This window comes from Calonectris borealis, chromosome 4, assembly GCF_964195595.1.
Source record: "Calonectris borealis chromosome 4, bCalBor7.hap1.2, whole genome shotgun sequence".
Taxonomy (NCBI): Eukaryota; Metazoa; Chordata; class Aves; order Procellariiformes; family Procellariidae; genus Calonectris; species Calonectris borealis.
In genome coordinates this window covers 43541196-43554970 of record NC_134315.1, presented here as the reverse complement: position 1 = coordinate 43554970, position 13775 = coordinate 43541196, and the positions used below count along the sequence as shown (strand labels likewise).

General features: G+C 40.4%; 1 protein-coding gene across 6 annotated transcripts; it reads right to left on the bottom strand.

Annotated features, from left to right (window-relative positions):
• Positions 1 to 4041: 4041 nt before the first annotated feature.
• On the bottom strand, positions 4042 to 13115 carry CBR4 (carbonyl reductase 4). 6 transcript variants are annotated; one of them, XM_075149360.1, is made up of 7 exons: positions 11254 to 11363; positions 9768 to 9967; positions 8519 to 8660; positions 7866 to 7986; positions 7253 to 7389; positions 6529 to 6663; positions 4042 to 5164 (listed from the first exon to the last, which is right to left on the bottom strand). In XM_075149360.1, the coding sequence occupies exons 2-7, from the start codon at positions 9810 to 9812 to the stop codon at positions 4986 to 4988; spliced, it is 759 nt and encodes a 252-aa protein (XP_075005461.1). In that variant the 5' UTR covers positions 9813 to 9967; positions 11254 to 11363; the 3' UTR covers positions 4042 to 4985. The 6 variants fall into 6 exon arrangements, with proteins under 6 accessions (XP_075005461.1, XP_075005465.1, XP_075005463.1 ...); XM_075149364.1 differs by lacking the exons at positions 9768 to 9967; positions 11254 to 11363 and adding an exon at positions 13037 to 13115; XM_075149362.1 differs by lacking the exons at positions 9768 to 9967; positions 11254 to 11363 and adding an exon at positions 11497 to 11689.
• Between the last annotated feature and the right edge of the window lie 660 nt (positions 13116 to 13775).

Below are 13775 nucleotides of genomic sequence, written 5' to 3'. Positions count from 1 at the left end.
ACAGATTCTTTAGGAACTGCAGAAACACGGAGTAGTGGGAATTTGTAAATTTGGTTCATTCTAAACCAAAAATAAGCAGGAAGATGTCAGTACTTTACAAAAGATTATAGGAAAGTTTTAAGCAATATAGCAGGTGAAGAAACATTAGATGAGTAAGAGCACATGCTCTCACTTCCACTAGGAATGGAATCACAGAAACTCTGTATGTCTAATAAGAGAGTGGACTGACGTTTTCAAAATTCAATTGAGAAATCATGATAAGTCAGTCAAGTACACAGTCCTACTCTACAACACCCACGTGCAAAAAACCCCAAAACATTTATATATAGCTCGGCATAAATGCTAGCAGCACAAGATGTAAAACCCAAATGTCTGTTTTTAATCCAGGACAGTGACATAACAAGCATATCAGAAATATGATGGAAGCAAGACAAATAAGCAAGATATTGATACAAAATATATAAGGAAGTAATCAAACTAAATATCAATATATTAACTCATCAAATCAAATATGGATTGAATTTCCAGGCCTAATAACGTAAACTCTGTTGTTAGACAATATTATTACAATTAAGATGATGGCAGTAGCTATGACATCCAAGGACTATAAGGCCAGCAACATAGCTGTAATGAAAGATGGCAATTATCAGCAGGTTGGATAATTGTCACACTGAAAAGGCCAAGATCACTTTTTTAATACATTTTTTTCATGCAGCCAGGGACACCCAACTCTGGCTGCAGTCCCTGGGAGCGTGCAAGACCTGAGCCAAAATGCTATTTTCAAAGACTGGCTTTGTGATGGTAACTTTTATTTCTGCAAGAACATTGACTAAGTTTATTAATAAAGACAACAGTCCACTACTGCAGACTTCCAGCAACATACAATAAGGAAATATGCTAAAATGAAACCAACAAGACAAGTCAAAAAAATTAAGCTGCAATGCTTGAAGACAACACTAAGACTGTATGCACTGAACTTCAGTATGATGACTTCAAACACACACGCCAAATTAAACTTTTTTTGTGGGGAGGGGGAAGCTGGCCTGGATTAAAAGCAACTGGAATTTAAAAGCCAACATTTGTAAAACAAGCAGTCTAGCTTTAGCAGTCAAACGGAATCTGTCACTGAATGTAAAATTTACAGACAGATCAGGGTGTAGAGGAACAATTTGCCAAAGTGCATACAAACTGAACACCACCTTTGGAACAGGTACCGTACCTGAGGAAGCCAAACAGATGATCAAAATAAAAAGTAAAGTGCTCAGGGAAGGCAAGGCCACAGAGAAAAAAAATCCCCAAACTCCGAAAAAAAAACTAAATCAGTTTTTGGTACCAGGCAGGGACTTGAGCGGAACCTCTACAAGCAACTCACTGAAGGTTTTACCCCTCAGAGCAAAACATCAGAAGAGGTTACAGAGGAAAGAGTGACAAGTGGCCGGGGCTGGGGGCTATCACTCCCAAATTCTAAAGGAAATCAAGTAACTGCAGCGTGAAACTTCTGGGTTAAAATCACCTCATTATCAAATGACTGGAAGCTGACAAAAGCGACAGCAAGCTTTTGGGAATTTTGTGGGTGGAGGGATCACCTGTTTTTTAAGAAGAGATTCCAGAGGGATCCAGGGAACTACAGGCTGATTATATTTTTCTATATATAGCAAACTGCCAGAAAATTGTTCTAAAGCCATGAAAACAACTGTATAAACATACTGAGGAAAGTCACTGTTGCTTTTGCAAAGGAAAGTCATGTTTGATAAACATTTTAGAGTTCTTCTAAAGACTAAAAAGCATGCCTGAAATTCTAAAAGGCATCTGACACATTCCCTTGCCAAAAACCATTAAAGATGCTGTGCTGCCAAGAGAAGGAGTTGTCATATCAGTAAATTGTCTAAAGAGAGAAGAGAAAGGTTATGGATCAGCAGTCATTCTTTCCTAAGGACATGGATCGCCAACAGAACACCACAGGCACCTATGTGGGGGCTAGTGGAGTACAACCTATTCGTAAGGTTGGACTCAATGATCTTGACGGTTGGACTCAATGACCTTAGAGGTCTTTTCCAACCTTAATGATTCTATGATTCTAAGGGTTCTGAGACAGCAATTTCTGAAGCCCACAGTATATTCCAGTGATACTCAGTTACTCAAAGTAATAAAGGTATAAAGGAATTAAAAAATTCCAGGACCATTTCACTGAGGAAATAGGTGTTAAGACTAAATTCACTGTAGGTAGATGAGGACAATTCACACTGGGGAAAATAGAAAAAAAATCAGTCCTAAATACATATGTAAGGAAATGGACTCCAGGCTGACCATTAATTATTCAGGACTGAGTTATTGTTCTTATATAGCTTCTGAAAACTTAAGTGTAAAGTTAGGAAAAGGCAAAACAATTAGGCATTATTTTTGGAAGCAATGTAAAACAAAAAATCCCTTTTTTTTTTTTTTTTTAGATAAATCCACAGTGAATACCATGAGCGGAGTTCCACCCGCTCCTCCCTCCTTGAAAAACTGGAAAAGCAAAGGACAACAAAAATGATGTAAGGTACAAAAGAACTTTCCAGCAACAAGCAACTGGAAGAAGTAAGACTCTTCAGTTTGAAACAGAAACTGAGGCAGGCAGGACACGATAGAGGTCTGCAAATTCAGGAGCGACACAGAGAGCACAAGAGGGTTGTTATAATGTCTCATCAAATGTAAGAACCCGCAGGCCTCAACCACAGCTATCAAATGGCAGATTCAAACATATCAATCACAAATTGCTGGAGGTACAAGAGTCTGCTAAGGAGACATCACCACACACTTGATCTGTTACCTACCCTACGCATTCACTACTTCCACTGTCTGAGACATCACAGCAGGCCAGGCAGAACCCTAGTCTGACAAACAGGTATTACTTCTTAGAGTAGACGTGCACAGTAAATGCTGGAATGGATTACTGGTTTTAACTAGTTTTCACTTCTAATTTACCAGTTTGAAGAAAAGGGAAAAAAGGCCTTTTGAAAATACGACGTTAAGGCTACCAACACTTCAGTCTGGTCCTATAGCAACATAGTACATATTGCAACATTTGTTAAAAATTACTTAGCAGCATGCTGAGATTCTTCTGAGGGTGCTATTCCAGGTTTTAATCACAAATATAAACTAAAAATGCCATTGCTAATAACTTATTTAACAGGTCCCCTACCCAACAAAACAAGGGATAATAATAATTAGGGTCAGAACTCACTAACAGGAAATTATTTTTAGTCTCTTAAGTTTGGCTTCTGGTCAAGACATGTGAAACAGGCTTTGCCTGTAAAATACTAAGGAGAGGTATGGGCAGCAGCCAAGTTAGTGACGTATTACTACTTGACTAGTAAAAATGGGAGTACCAGCTGCCCTTCCTCACCTTCAGTGCCCTCGGAAAAAATTCATCTATTCTCTGGCCAATTCCTCCTATCAAAGAGAAACATAATTAGCAATTATAGTTTTGGTGCAAAGACACATATGACATATAACTTTTCACAGCAAATAACAGCACCTCTCTACAAAGAGATAACAGTAAGATAAGGACTCCTGAAAGGACTACCGTTAGTGGTATTTTATATTCCAAAGTGAGTAACACAACCAACTGTAAAATCCCCTGAATATACAACCATTCCTTGTATTATTCCTCAATACATACCTGCAAGAAGCTTGAACATGCACTGTTTTCTGGCATAAAGACAAAATTTCTCAGCTACACAAATGAAGAAGATCTCAGACTTTAAAGACTCAAAGTTATCATCAGCGAGATCTCTTCTTTCTGTATTTCGGCTTGTGCCAAGACGGGAAGTAATTTCAAAAGCTGAATCAACATCTGGATCATGATGCAATGAACACTGGAGCTAAGAAGTGAAGGTCCTAAACCACATTCATAGTTTTCTTCAGAGATGATAAAAACATCAATTACCAAAAATTACTTGATCTCAATAGAAAAGCCTGAGGTCAAATTTTCGGTAATTTTTCAGCAAGAGAGAAACACTCAGGACCATTTACAGCTGAATAATTACTCTACTTCAAAAGTTGCTTTGAATAAAAGAAATGGCTATTTTATTGACTATACATACATATTAAAGAGCATCAACATAACATAGTTGAACTCAGCGTTCAAGAAGATACAGAGCAAAACACCTTGACTTCACACTCTGGAAGTGATATGTGTTTTCTAAGCATCTACTGAGTCAGTGAAAAGTCTTTTATGCGGCAAGGCCTGCAATCGTACTGTTCACCAGTATGTGCAGCTCAAACTCAGAATATTACAGAATTAGCAACTCCAATGACCAATCAACAGACCTTCAATGTATACACGCAAGTGTTACTGGATTAAATGAGTGCTGTACATACATTCAAGAATGGAACTGAGCAGGTTTTGTCTTTATAAAAACACATTGCATACAATTAAATCTCCTAAAGGCAATTCAGAAAATCTAGAAGCTCCTAGCTTTGTAGTGTTAGCTACAAGCAAACAAAAACCAAAGGAAACTCCTTGCCACTTTGTAGGGACTAACTAATAAGAATAAAAAAATTACGCAGTTTGCAATCTTCGCTATACATGAAAAACTTGATGCAATCATACCTGCCAACCAATAAACATGCCTCCACACTTTATTAACCTTTCTGTAACATGATAATTTGAATAAAATCTCCACTCTACCCCAAATTGGAAAACATAACTTTATAAAAATATAGTGCTTTAAAAATGTATCAGCATGTTATTTAAAACTACCATACCAAAACCAGATCTTTTTCAAATTGTTACATACACAGACCTCATGATACCAAATGGCCTCTTTCAGGTAGCTAAACATACACGCTGGACTTTACCGCTGCTGAATTTCTCCTCTGACTAAATAATATCAAGTCAATTACATACATCAATCTTCAACTAATTTCCAGCCCTCTCCCTTTACTATATATTTATATATTACCATCATGACATTAAAGTAGGTGCTTATTCAAGGTAGTATTTAAGTCAGAAGCTGCAAGCCTCCATCTACAACTAGAGTACTCCCTGTAACATAAGGGGACTCTAGAAGAAAGACAACAGCTTGTGCAACTTCACGAGGCTCTCCAAATCTTCCAAGGAGAATTGCTTTCTTCAGCTGATCTTCTTCCAAATGAGCAGTCATCTCTGTGTGAATAAAGCCTACGAGAGGAGAGATATTTGAAGAGTTACCTAACCTTCAACTAAATTTCTCTAGCAGATTTTCCCTAGAACCCTCCAAAGTGAAATCTACTACCAGGATTCAGCACCAGCTACCATTCTTCAAAGTCTCAGAAGTCAGTCCACATCATTTTATGGCCAAGACCAATTTTTTACCTAACCAATAAAATGTTTTCCAGTTTTGGAAGCACTGATGTAATAATCAAAATGCAGAGATCTACAGAAGTCCATAAAAAAAAAGGTAACTAAAATTGGGTCCCAAAACCATATTTATGGTTTATCACTTTTCTGAAAGACAAAATACACTCATTTCACCAAAACATTCTCAATAAAAACACAAGTATGAAATCTCTGGCAAGAAACCTCTACAGCTTGCCAGTGTTTCCATTATATTTTAGAACTTATGACAGCACTTGCATAATTTCTATTATAGCACTCATTTGGAGAATATTTCTTGATATTTTTGAAGGACATTTCTTTACAATTTTCAGTTATCCGAGATTCAGTTTTCCCACTGCTGCACTTCACATAAGCTGCAGCTTCATAAAGAGCTGATCTTACTGGCTTTCTAGCTGCCACCAAGAAGGGAAAGTCCCGGTTTTGCTTTCTACTGTACAACTCTGCCGCTTTATGATGGCTCTGGACCCTTCAGTGAGCTGCTCAACTCACTAAACAATAAAAAGCATTTTTCCTGCCTAGTTCACAAGCTGAACTGGTTCATGTAGAGATCTGAAAGGCATCAGAGCTAGCACAAGGTGAGCAGCAGAGTACACAGCTATGAGTGGAAAAAGTCAGAAATGACAGAAGGGATTTTTCCTTAAGGGTGGTTGTTTGCTTGGACTAGATCATCTTGTGAAATCACAGCCTTGTCCTCACAGAACTTTCTTTCCAGGCTCTCTCCTTTTACTACAGGGATAGACAGGGATGCTTTCATGCCAGCTTCTCGTGGTCTTTCATGTTTCTCTAATAACAAATAAGCATTCTCTAGCAGGAGACGGGGGTAGCTGTCTGTCTATAATTAGTTCTAATCCTTCCATCTGCAAGGACAGCAGGTTTTGAAGGAGGAACAAAGAAAAAAAGACATTTATTATGTAATAATGGATAGAGGAACAGGTAGACACACTCTTCCAAATTTCTCAGTGTTCCCTTAAAAAGACTGAAGGTTTTGTAAAGGAATGTATTATACTTTAAACTGGAAAAAAGAGATTAAAAACATGTACTTACAAAAGTTGAAGAAAATAATAGCAATTTGTCTTAAGTTACTTTCAGAGTACAGCAAATACCCAGCAGTCTTGATGATTATGTGTTGCAACAGTCAAGGATGTAGGAACTTCCCAAGAACTAACCTGGAGCAACCACGTTGACTCGAATTTGCTTTTTTGCTACTTCTTTAGCAAGAGAGCGTGAAAAACCAACTAATCCTGCTTTGGTAGCACTGTATACACTTTGACCAGAGTTGCCTTTAAGTCCTACAATACTTCCTAAAATAAAGAAACATCAAAGAGAAGAAAAGATTAAATGACTAATTTGAAACCTTGCACTAGCTTTACCATTTTAGTTTAAATTTGGAATGGAAAATGAGATTAAAAGAAAAGGAATTAAAAGTATATTACTAAATGTACTTTATAGCCTACTGCTGGGATAAGCAAATCCCTGAATTATCCGTGATTTTTGTGGAATCCATATATCTATGTTGACCAACAGGCACCAGGAGAGAAAAATGAAGAGCTTTCTAAAAAAATATCCTTGCACAGAAGGAAAAAAAAAAAAAGAAACCAACCTATTTGATTCTTAGTTAATACCAAGCAACTGGTAGATTTACATACTGAAAGAGCTGATAAAGAATGGTAAAATTCTTTTTTCAATAAAATATAAACTTTGAGGTGTTTATTACTGAAACAAGCTGGGTTTGCATTTAGAAGCTGCTGAAATTACACAAAAGAATAAGCATTCATACAGAAATGCTAAATATAGAATGTCTAAATACAAAGAAAATAGTCAATTTACACCTGCTAAACCTTTCTAGAAAACTGTTACACAGAATTCCACTGGATTAGACAAGCAACTTACCTATATTGACAATAGCACCTCCTTGTTGTTGAATCATACTTTTTACAGCAGCTTTGCATGTCAACATTGTTCCCAAAAGATTAGTGTGAATCTGGGCTATCATATCTTCAGTCTTGGTTCTCAGTAATAAACCGTCCCTGACAAACAGACCGAAAAACCCAAAAGAACTCACTGAACAATCCCAATGATCACATTCACTCATAATAAAACATGACTGATGAATGGAATATTAATGGGGATTTATATGGTTCTATATATTTTAGCATTCAAAATGATGACATTGCAAGGATGACACATAGCAAGAAAAAAATTAGCTATGCTTCTGGCAACAAAGCCTCCTTTGCAGAGAGGTATCAAACATTAGTTTGGATTATTTCAGGGTGAAGAAGTGGAAGAAAGAGGAGTAGAGGGGGAACTCAAACTCAGAAACTACAGTGAAAGCTGTATCATGTTAGAATTTTACCTTCATCAGGAACAAAATATTGGTGAGCGCTTAATACTGTTTTCAGATGTACTCAGTAACAATACTCTTACTAAATGCAAAGGCCCTTGGCACCTTATAATAAGATGCTGTCATCTAGAACTACATATAATCTTGTAACGAATAACTAACCTGTTGATCCCAGCTGCATTAACCAAGTAGTTAATAGGACCTAAATTCCTCTGCATCTCCTCAAAAGTATTTTGGACTTCTTGTTCGCTGGATACATCACAGCTAAGTGCCAGATGTCCTGCTGTATTGAAGTAAAGGCACATCATAATAATAGTAAAAGATGGTATACCATTCATAAACCTTCTTCAGAATTTATCGTCAGTTGCTAAAACAGATGTTGAACTAGTTGTAACTTGAGGAACCCATTTAATCTCCAGAAAATTAAATAAGGACAATGTTCAAGTATTGTACTGATCAGTTATGTGACAATTTATGGCCTTTTGAAATCAGAAGTTCAGCATGAGCAGACTGGTCTCAGTTCTGGCTTGGTCAGGAGCCAAGGATGATTCAATTCATACCACCTCCCTGTTGTGACCTTGAACAATTCCTTTCATCCTACCTATTCTATCCACAAGATATGAATCGTAGCATACTTAACTTTCCCAAAGAATATTGTGAAAAGAAAATTGTACTGATATAGCTTTTCTTTCAAATTTCTCAGCCTTTACTTTCATCTTCTCATTAGACAATGAGGTTTATTTTATGACTTAATACTTTTACAAGTTACCTAAGCATTGGACAGTGAAGAAAGTATTGCAAAGCAGCATACATACCACCAAGATTACGTGCAGTGGTTTGGGCTACTTCCAGATTTCTAGCAATAATCGCCAGGCGGCAGCCTTTCTGTGCCAGTAATTCTGCAACAGCTTTTCCTATTCCTCGGGATCCTCCAAAAATGGCGCAAACCTTGTCCATCTTCAAAAATAATTCACAAATTGCAAATAAACTATGAATTTCAGGTCCAATATAGCAGAGAATAACCACTGTTCTTGTCAAAATGACAGCCCTTACTAGTCTGTAGCATTTTGTAATATCGGATTATAGAATTAGTGATTTGTTAATTTTTTATTCACCAAAAAATAAATACTTGAACTAAATTAGACACCACTTCTACAAATGCAAGTTAATTCTTAATGATTTCTGAACTAGTAAAAAAATTATGCATGTATTGTAGCATTTCAATACTAGTGTTATAACTCCTATTCAGTTGATGAAATACGCAATTTAGGTATTTAAAGGTCATAATGTATCGTTCAGCTGTTCATTCAAAGCCAACATAATAGTTGTAATTATATTGTTCTTGCAAGCACTATTCTTGTACTAAAGTCATTTAGCCTCAAGGTCTCACTCCATCCTAAGTATCTGCGTTGGACATCCACATTGCAAACACTACTGAGCATGATTTGATACTACTGTATTTACACTAGTTTAATACTAAGTTACACTACATAATACTGTGTTTTACCACCAGCCTTAGGGTTTTTTGTTTTTTTGTTTCTGCTTTTGAAGAAAAAAAGCTTTTTAAATGTGAAACGATTCTGAAGTAGCTAGCTTAGAAGTTTAGGACGGAGTGTAAGAAAGTACTTCTGTAGAATGGTCTTTTATTCTGCAACCTCTAGAAACCAATCAGCTGTTTTGGGATTTCCTGAGGAGCCAGAGGCAGAATCCAAGCAATAGTGATGAACCTCTTTTCCATACATTTGAATAAATCCTTTTTGAACGCAATTATACTTTGTCTCCATAACATCCTGAGGCAACAAGTTTCATTATTTGTGGAAAAGTACTTCCTTTTGTTCTTGATTTGCTTTCTGATTAGAGAATATTATGCATTTCTCCCCATATCTTCCCCTTACTGTTTGTAACTTCAGAGGCTACTCTTCTGCATTTTACCCTCCCCCTATATCCTCTTTCAGGTCTATTTAGTTACTCTTATACACATGGAAGCCATTCTGTATCTTACTAAACACTGTCCAAGCTCTTAATCCTGCCACCCTACCCTTGCCTTACTTAAGTCTATTATACCCTTTTTGATGTGTGATAACCAGAAGAGCACGCAGTGTTAAGCATACAAGGACACCATCAACTCATACAATGGCACAATGATTTTGCTCTTCTGTGACAGGGCCTGGAAGAGCAGATGGTCCTTTTCTGTAGCAAAGTAAGCACAAGTGCTTGAAATCAACCCATGTGTCTGCTTCCACTGGCAAGTTTAAATCAGCTTCCTAGGAGTAGGAAGAGAATTAAATACTTGTATCTCAGGCAGCGGCTCTTTCAAAAGAACACATACAAAAAGATGTCCTGCATGAAGACACTTCCTTAGTGATAAAAACAGGCACCACTGCCTCACCAGAAGGACTAATCTTTTAGTCTTCATTAGGTAGCTAGACTGCAAGAGATTAATCAAGAGGTCTTGCACTCCAGTAACTACAGCTCTTACTGTCTTAGCAGACTAAAGGCACAACACATATTTTGTTGACAGATTTTTTCGTTAGAAACAAAGTCTCAGTCTGCCTTATCCATTGTGACTGATCTCTTCTTTTACAGAATTACCACAATTACTCTTGGAAGTTCTTGCCTACTTGTTGCAGCAATGTTGTACTAGGATTTCCTCCTTCATATTTTGTTCTTACCAGCACTGAGCATACATACTATCTTATATTTATTTGAAACATGAAATAATATAGATTAGGGGGGATCTCTAGAAGTCATCTTGTCTAAAACTCCTCCACTCCTAAGCAATGTCAAGTGAACCACTTTATACTGTTCATAAATGCTGTCAGACCTATATGTATTTTCCAAATAATTCTGAACATGCTTAGCTACATAGGACCCAAAAAGCTGCCTGTGGGGTGAGAACTTCTTTAAAACATATCGTTCTACCCTTCCTGGTCTCTTTGAGAAGCGAAAAAATCCTAGTGATTCTACCGTTCTCAGAAAGAATAACGAAAGCCCCTTGTGCACTAACCAGGTATTTACAGGGGGAGCATAAGGCCTACTTCCAGCGCAGCAGTATGCAATTTGTGTTTTTGCACAAAAAAGCCACACAGATTCTTTGGAGTTGTGACTTGGGAGAAAGAATCTGCAGTAGGAGTAATAATCCCACATTCCCTGGTCAAATAAAGGTAGGGAAAAACAAGTATCTTTTGAGCAACAGGCTCTTCTAGGTCGCCACATAGCACACACAAGCGCCTGCACCACCTTTGTCCTCTACGGCCCTTCTCTTTTTTCAGAACAAACTACTTGATCCGTGACCGCCTGGGCTCCAGCGGCACTGCTGCCGACCACCTCATGGCGCATAGCTCTAAACCCGCTGGAGGACACCCTTCAACAAATGCGAGTCGGGATACCGCAGCCGGCCGGGCCGGGCCGGGCCGGGCCGGGCCGGGCCGCCCCGCCGCTCGTACAGCTGCGCTCAGCCGCCTCATCCACGGCCCGCGCTGCCCCGTCAGGACACCGCCCCCGGCCCGACCCTCGAGGACAACCCACACGCTCTCCCCCCTCGGCAAACCTTTTCATTCCTCCCCTCCTTTTTTGGGGGAGGGAGGGGAGATCTGGGCTCCCACCACCCTCCTCCGACCCGGGGCGGCACTTCCGCCCCGACCCACCGAGGCCCCTCACGGCTGAGGGCGGCCGCCCCCCGCCCCCAACCGCCTCCGCCTACAGCCGCCCCGCCCGCCGCCAGGGAGCGGCCGCGCACGCGCGCAGCGAGGCCCCGCGCCGCCCGGGGCGGAGAGAAGGAGCCGCCGCTCACCCGGTGGCCGCGGGGCTCCGCGCTCACCCTGCGTCTCCTCCTCGGGGGCAGGGCGGCGCCGCCCGGCGCGGAGGGAGGGAGGGGAGAGGCAGGGCCTCGCGGCGGTGCGCCTCAGCACGGCTCCCGTTGCCGGCTCGGCGGTCGGGCTCAAGGTGGAGCCCGCGGCACGGACAGCGGGGCGCAGCGCCGGCTGGGAGCCCGCCCGCCCGCCGCGGGGCACGCCGGGACGCGTAGTCCCCGCGCGGCGGCGGCGCCACGGTGGCAGTGCGGTCGCTTGCCGTCGGTGGGTGGGTCGGTCGGTCGTCCACCCCCTCACAGCCCCCTCAAGCCCTGAGCCATGCGCGGGCTGCGCCTCCCGCTGTCCCCTCCCCCCCCCCCCCAAACGAGGAAGGTGGTGCGCCGCAGGAGACTGACGGAAAAACGGCTTTCATGCGTATTTCAATTTGCCTTCTGGCTTCCCAGCAGCTTTTTGGTGCTTTCCTTACACGGGCTTTTTTCCTCCCCGACAGGACGACGGTTCAGGTCTGAACGGAACGTCACGAGATGACGAAATGATGTAAACCACCTGTTTACAGAAGCCGTTACTGCTGGTAACAGCTAAAAAGGGAGCCGGGAGCTGCTGGTCCCCGCGCTGCGGCCTCCGAGCCAGCGTCCGGGCCTGGGAAGCGCCCCGTGGCACGGTGGACGGGCGCTCCATGGTGAGAGGGAGACCCGCCAAGGCAGGGCCGGCGGCACGGCCGCCGCAAGCCACGCAGAATGCGTGTCGGCCCTTCTGCTTTCATTTTACACTTTAAAGTTTTTAAAATACATCCAGTTACCTCCACAACATCCACCTGAGCCACTTGCACTATGCTTCCCGCCCAGCCCAAGTACTTGTTGCCAGAATTTATACGGGGCATGAAATAGCTGCCTGACTCTGAACTGGACATCTCTGTCCTGCTCTTGTTTCCCCCTCTGCGTACAAAAAGATGTTTCATATGCAGACACGTACACACAGATGAACAAGGATTTTTTCTCTTTTCATCTTCACATTTCCTTGCCCCAAAATCCCTAGGATCTCATGTGAGGTGTTGCTCTACCCAGCTGAGTTAAATCAGAAACATTCAAAGGTAGATAAACCCAGAAACACCTGTGAAAGTTCCTGTTTAGTAACCAAAGTAAGTTTCATGATATGTAATTAAATTAATATAAAAACCTGCTATGTTTTAACAGTAATGCTGTTAACATTTATGTCTGATGATATGCTGGAGGGGTTTCTGTGGACTCTTAAGTCACACACACTGAGTAAATTTTTTCACCTGAGACATAAGAATGAAACGGATCACAAGTGTGTACAAGAGTACACTTTCAAAATTTTTTTGTCAAAAATTAGTATTAAAAGGTTCCACAAGGTAACAAGTGTCAAAATTTCACTGGAGTTTCTATGAGCTCAGTGGGAGTGTAACTTTGTACCGTTCTTGCTTTTGACTTGAAGGCTGTTATTCAGGATTTCAGATCATAAATGTTTCCAGGGGAGCTGTAGAGAGTTTAATAACATTACCTGTATTCATGTAGGATTCTTTTTCCATGGATCATTCTTTACATATAGAAGGAAAAGCAGATTTAGGCATTGCTAAACAGATCAACATCTGTAAGAAAAAAAATCTTTCTTTAAGAAAAGCTGTTATGCAAAATCAGTTTCTTTTAGCAAGTATATTTATATTGCAAGCTGGTCCTCTTTTCAAAAGAGTAAATGAGATTTTGTGATCCAATGACATTTCAGAATATGCCATATTCTGGAAAAATATGCCATAAGCCGGAGGTCCCAGTGATGGATAAGAAAAGGCATAGAAAGCTGAGACTGTGACTCAGAATAGTCTCTGACCAAGATTTTTGGTCTCTAGGATAACTAAGGATCAGGATTCACAGGGGAAAATTACCGTTTTTTCTTCAAGGGATACATATAAGCAAAGTAACACAGAGGGGAAAAAATAACTATGAGCACCCTATTGTACGAGGACAGCAGCAGGCAGATTTTATGTGAAAATTATGTTAATAATTACAACTTTAACCTATTTGTGACTTGTGTCCTCATCCAGAGAACTGACCCATCCTTGTAAGAAAGTTAAAGAAAAGCTGATCTTTGCTGTACTGTTAGGACTTTGCTGACACAGAATAAGCATGAGTTCCACTGTATTTTTTTAAAAACTGTGTTATAGTTGACAAAGTAAAATATCCTTTTCCAAAGTTCAGACAAGATTCTGTTCAATTCTTGTTCATTAACTGAGTGTTTAAAACAA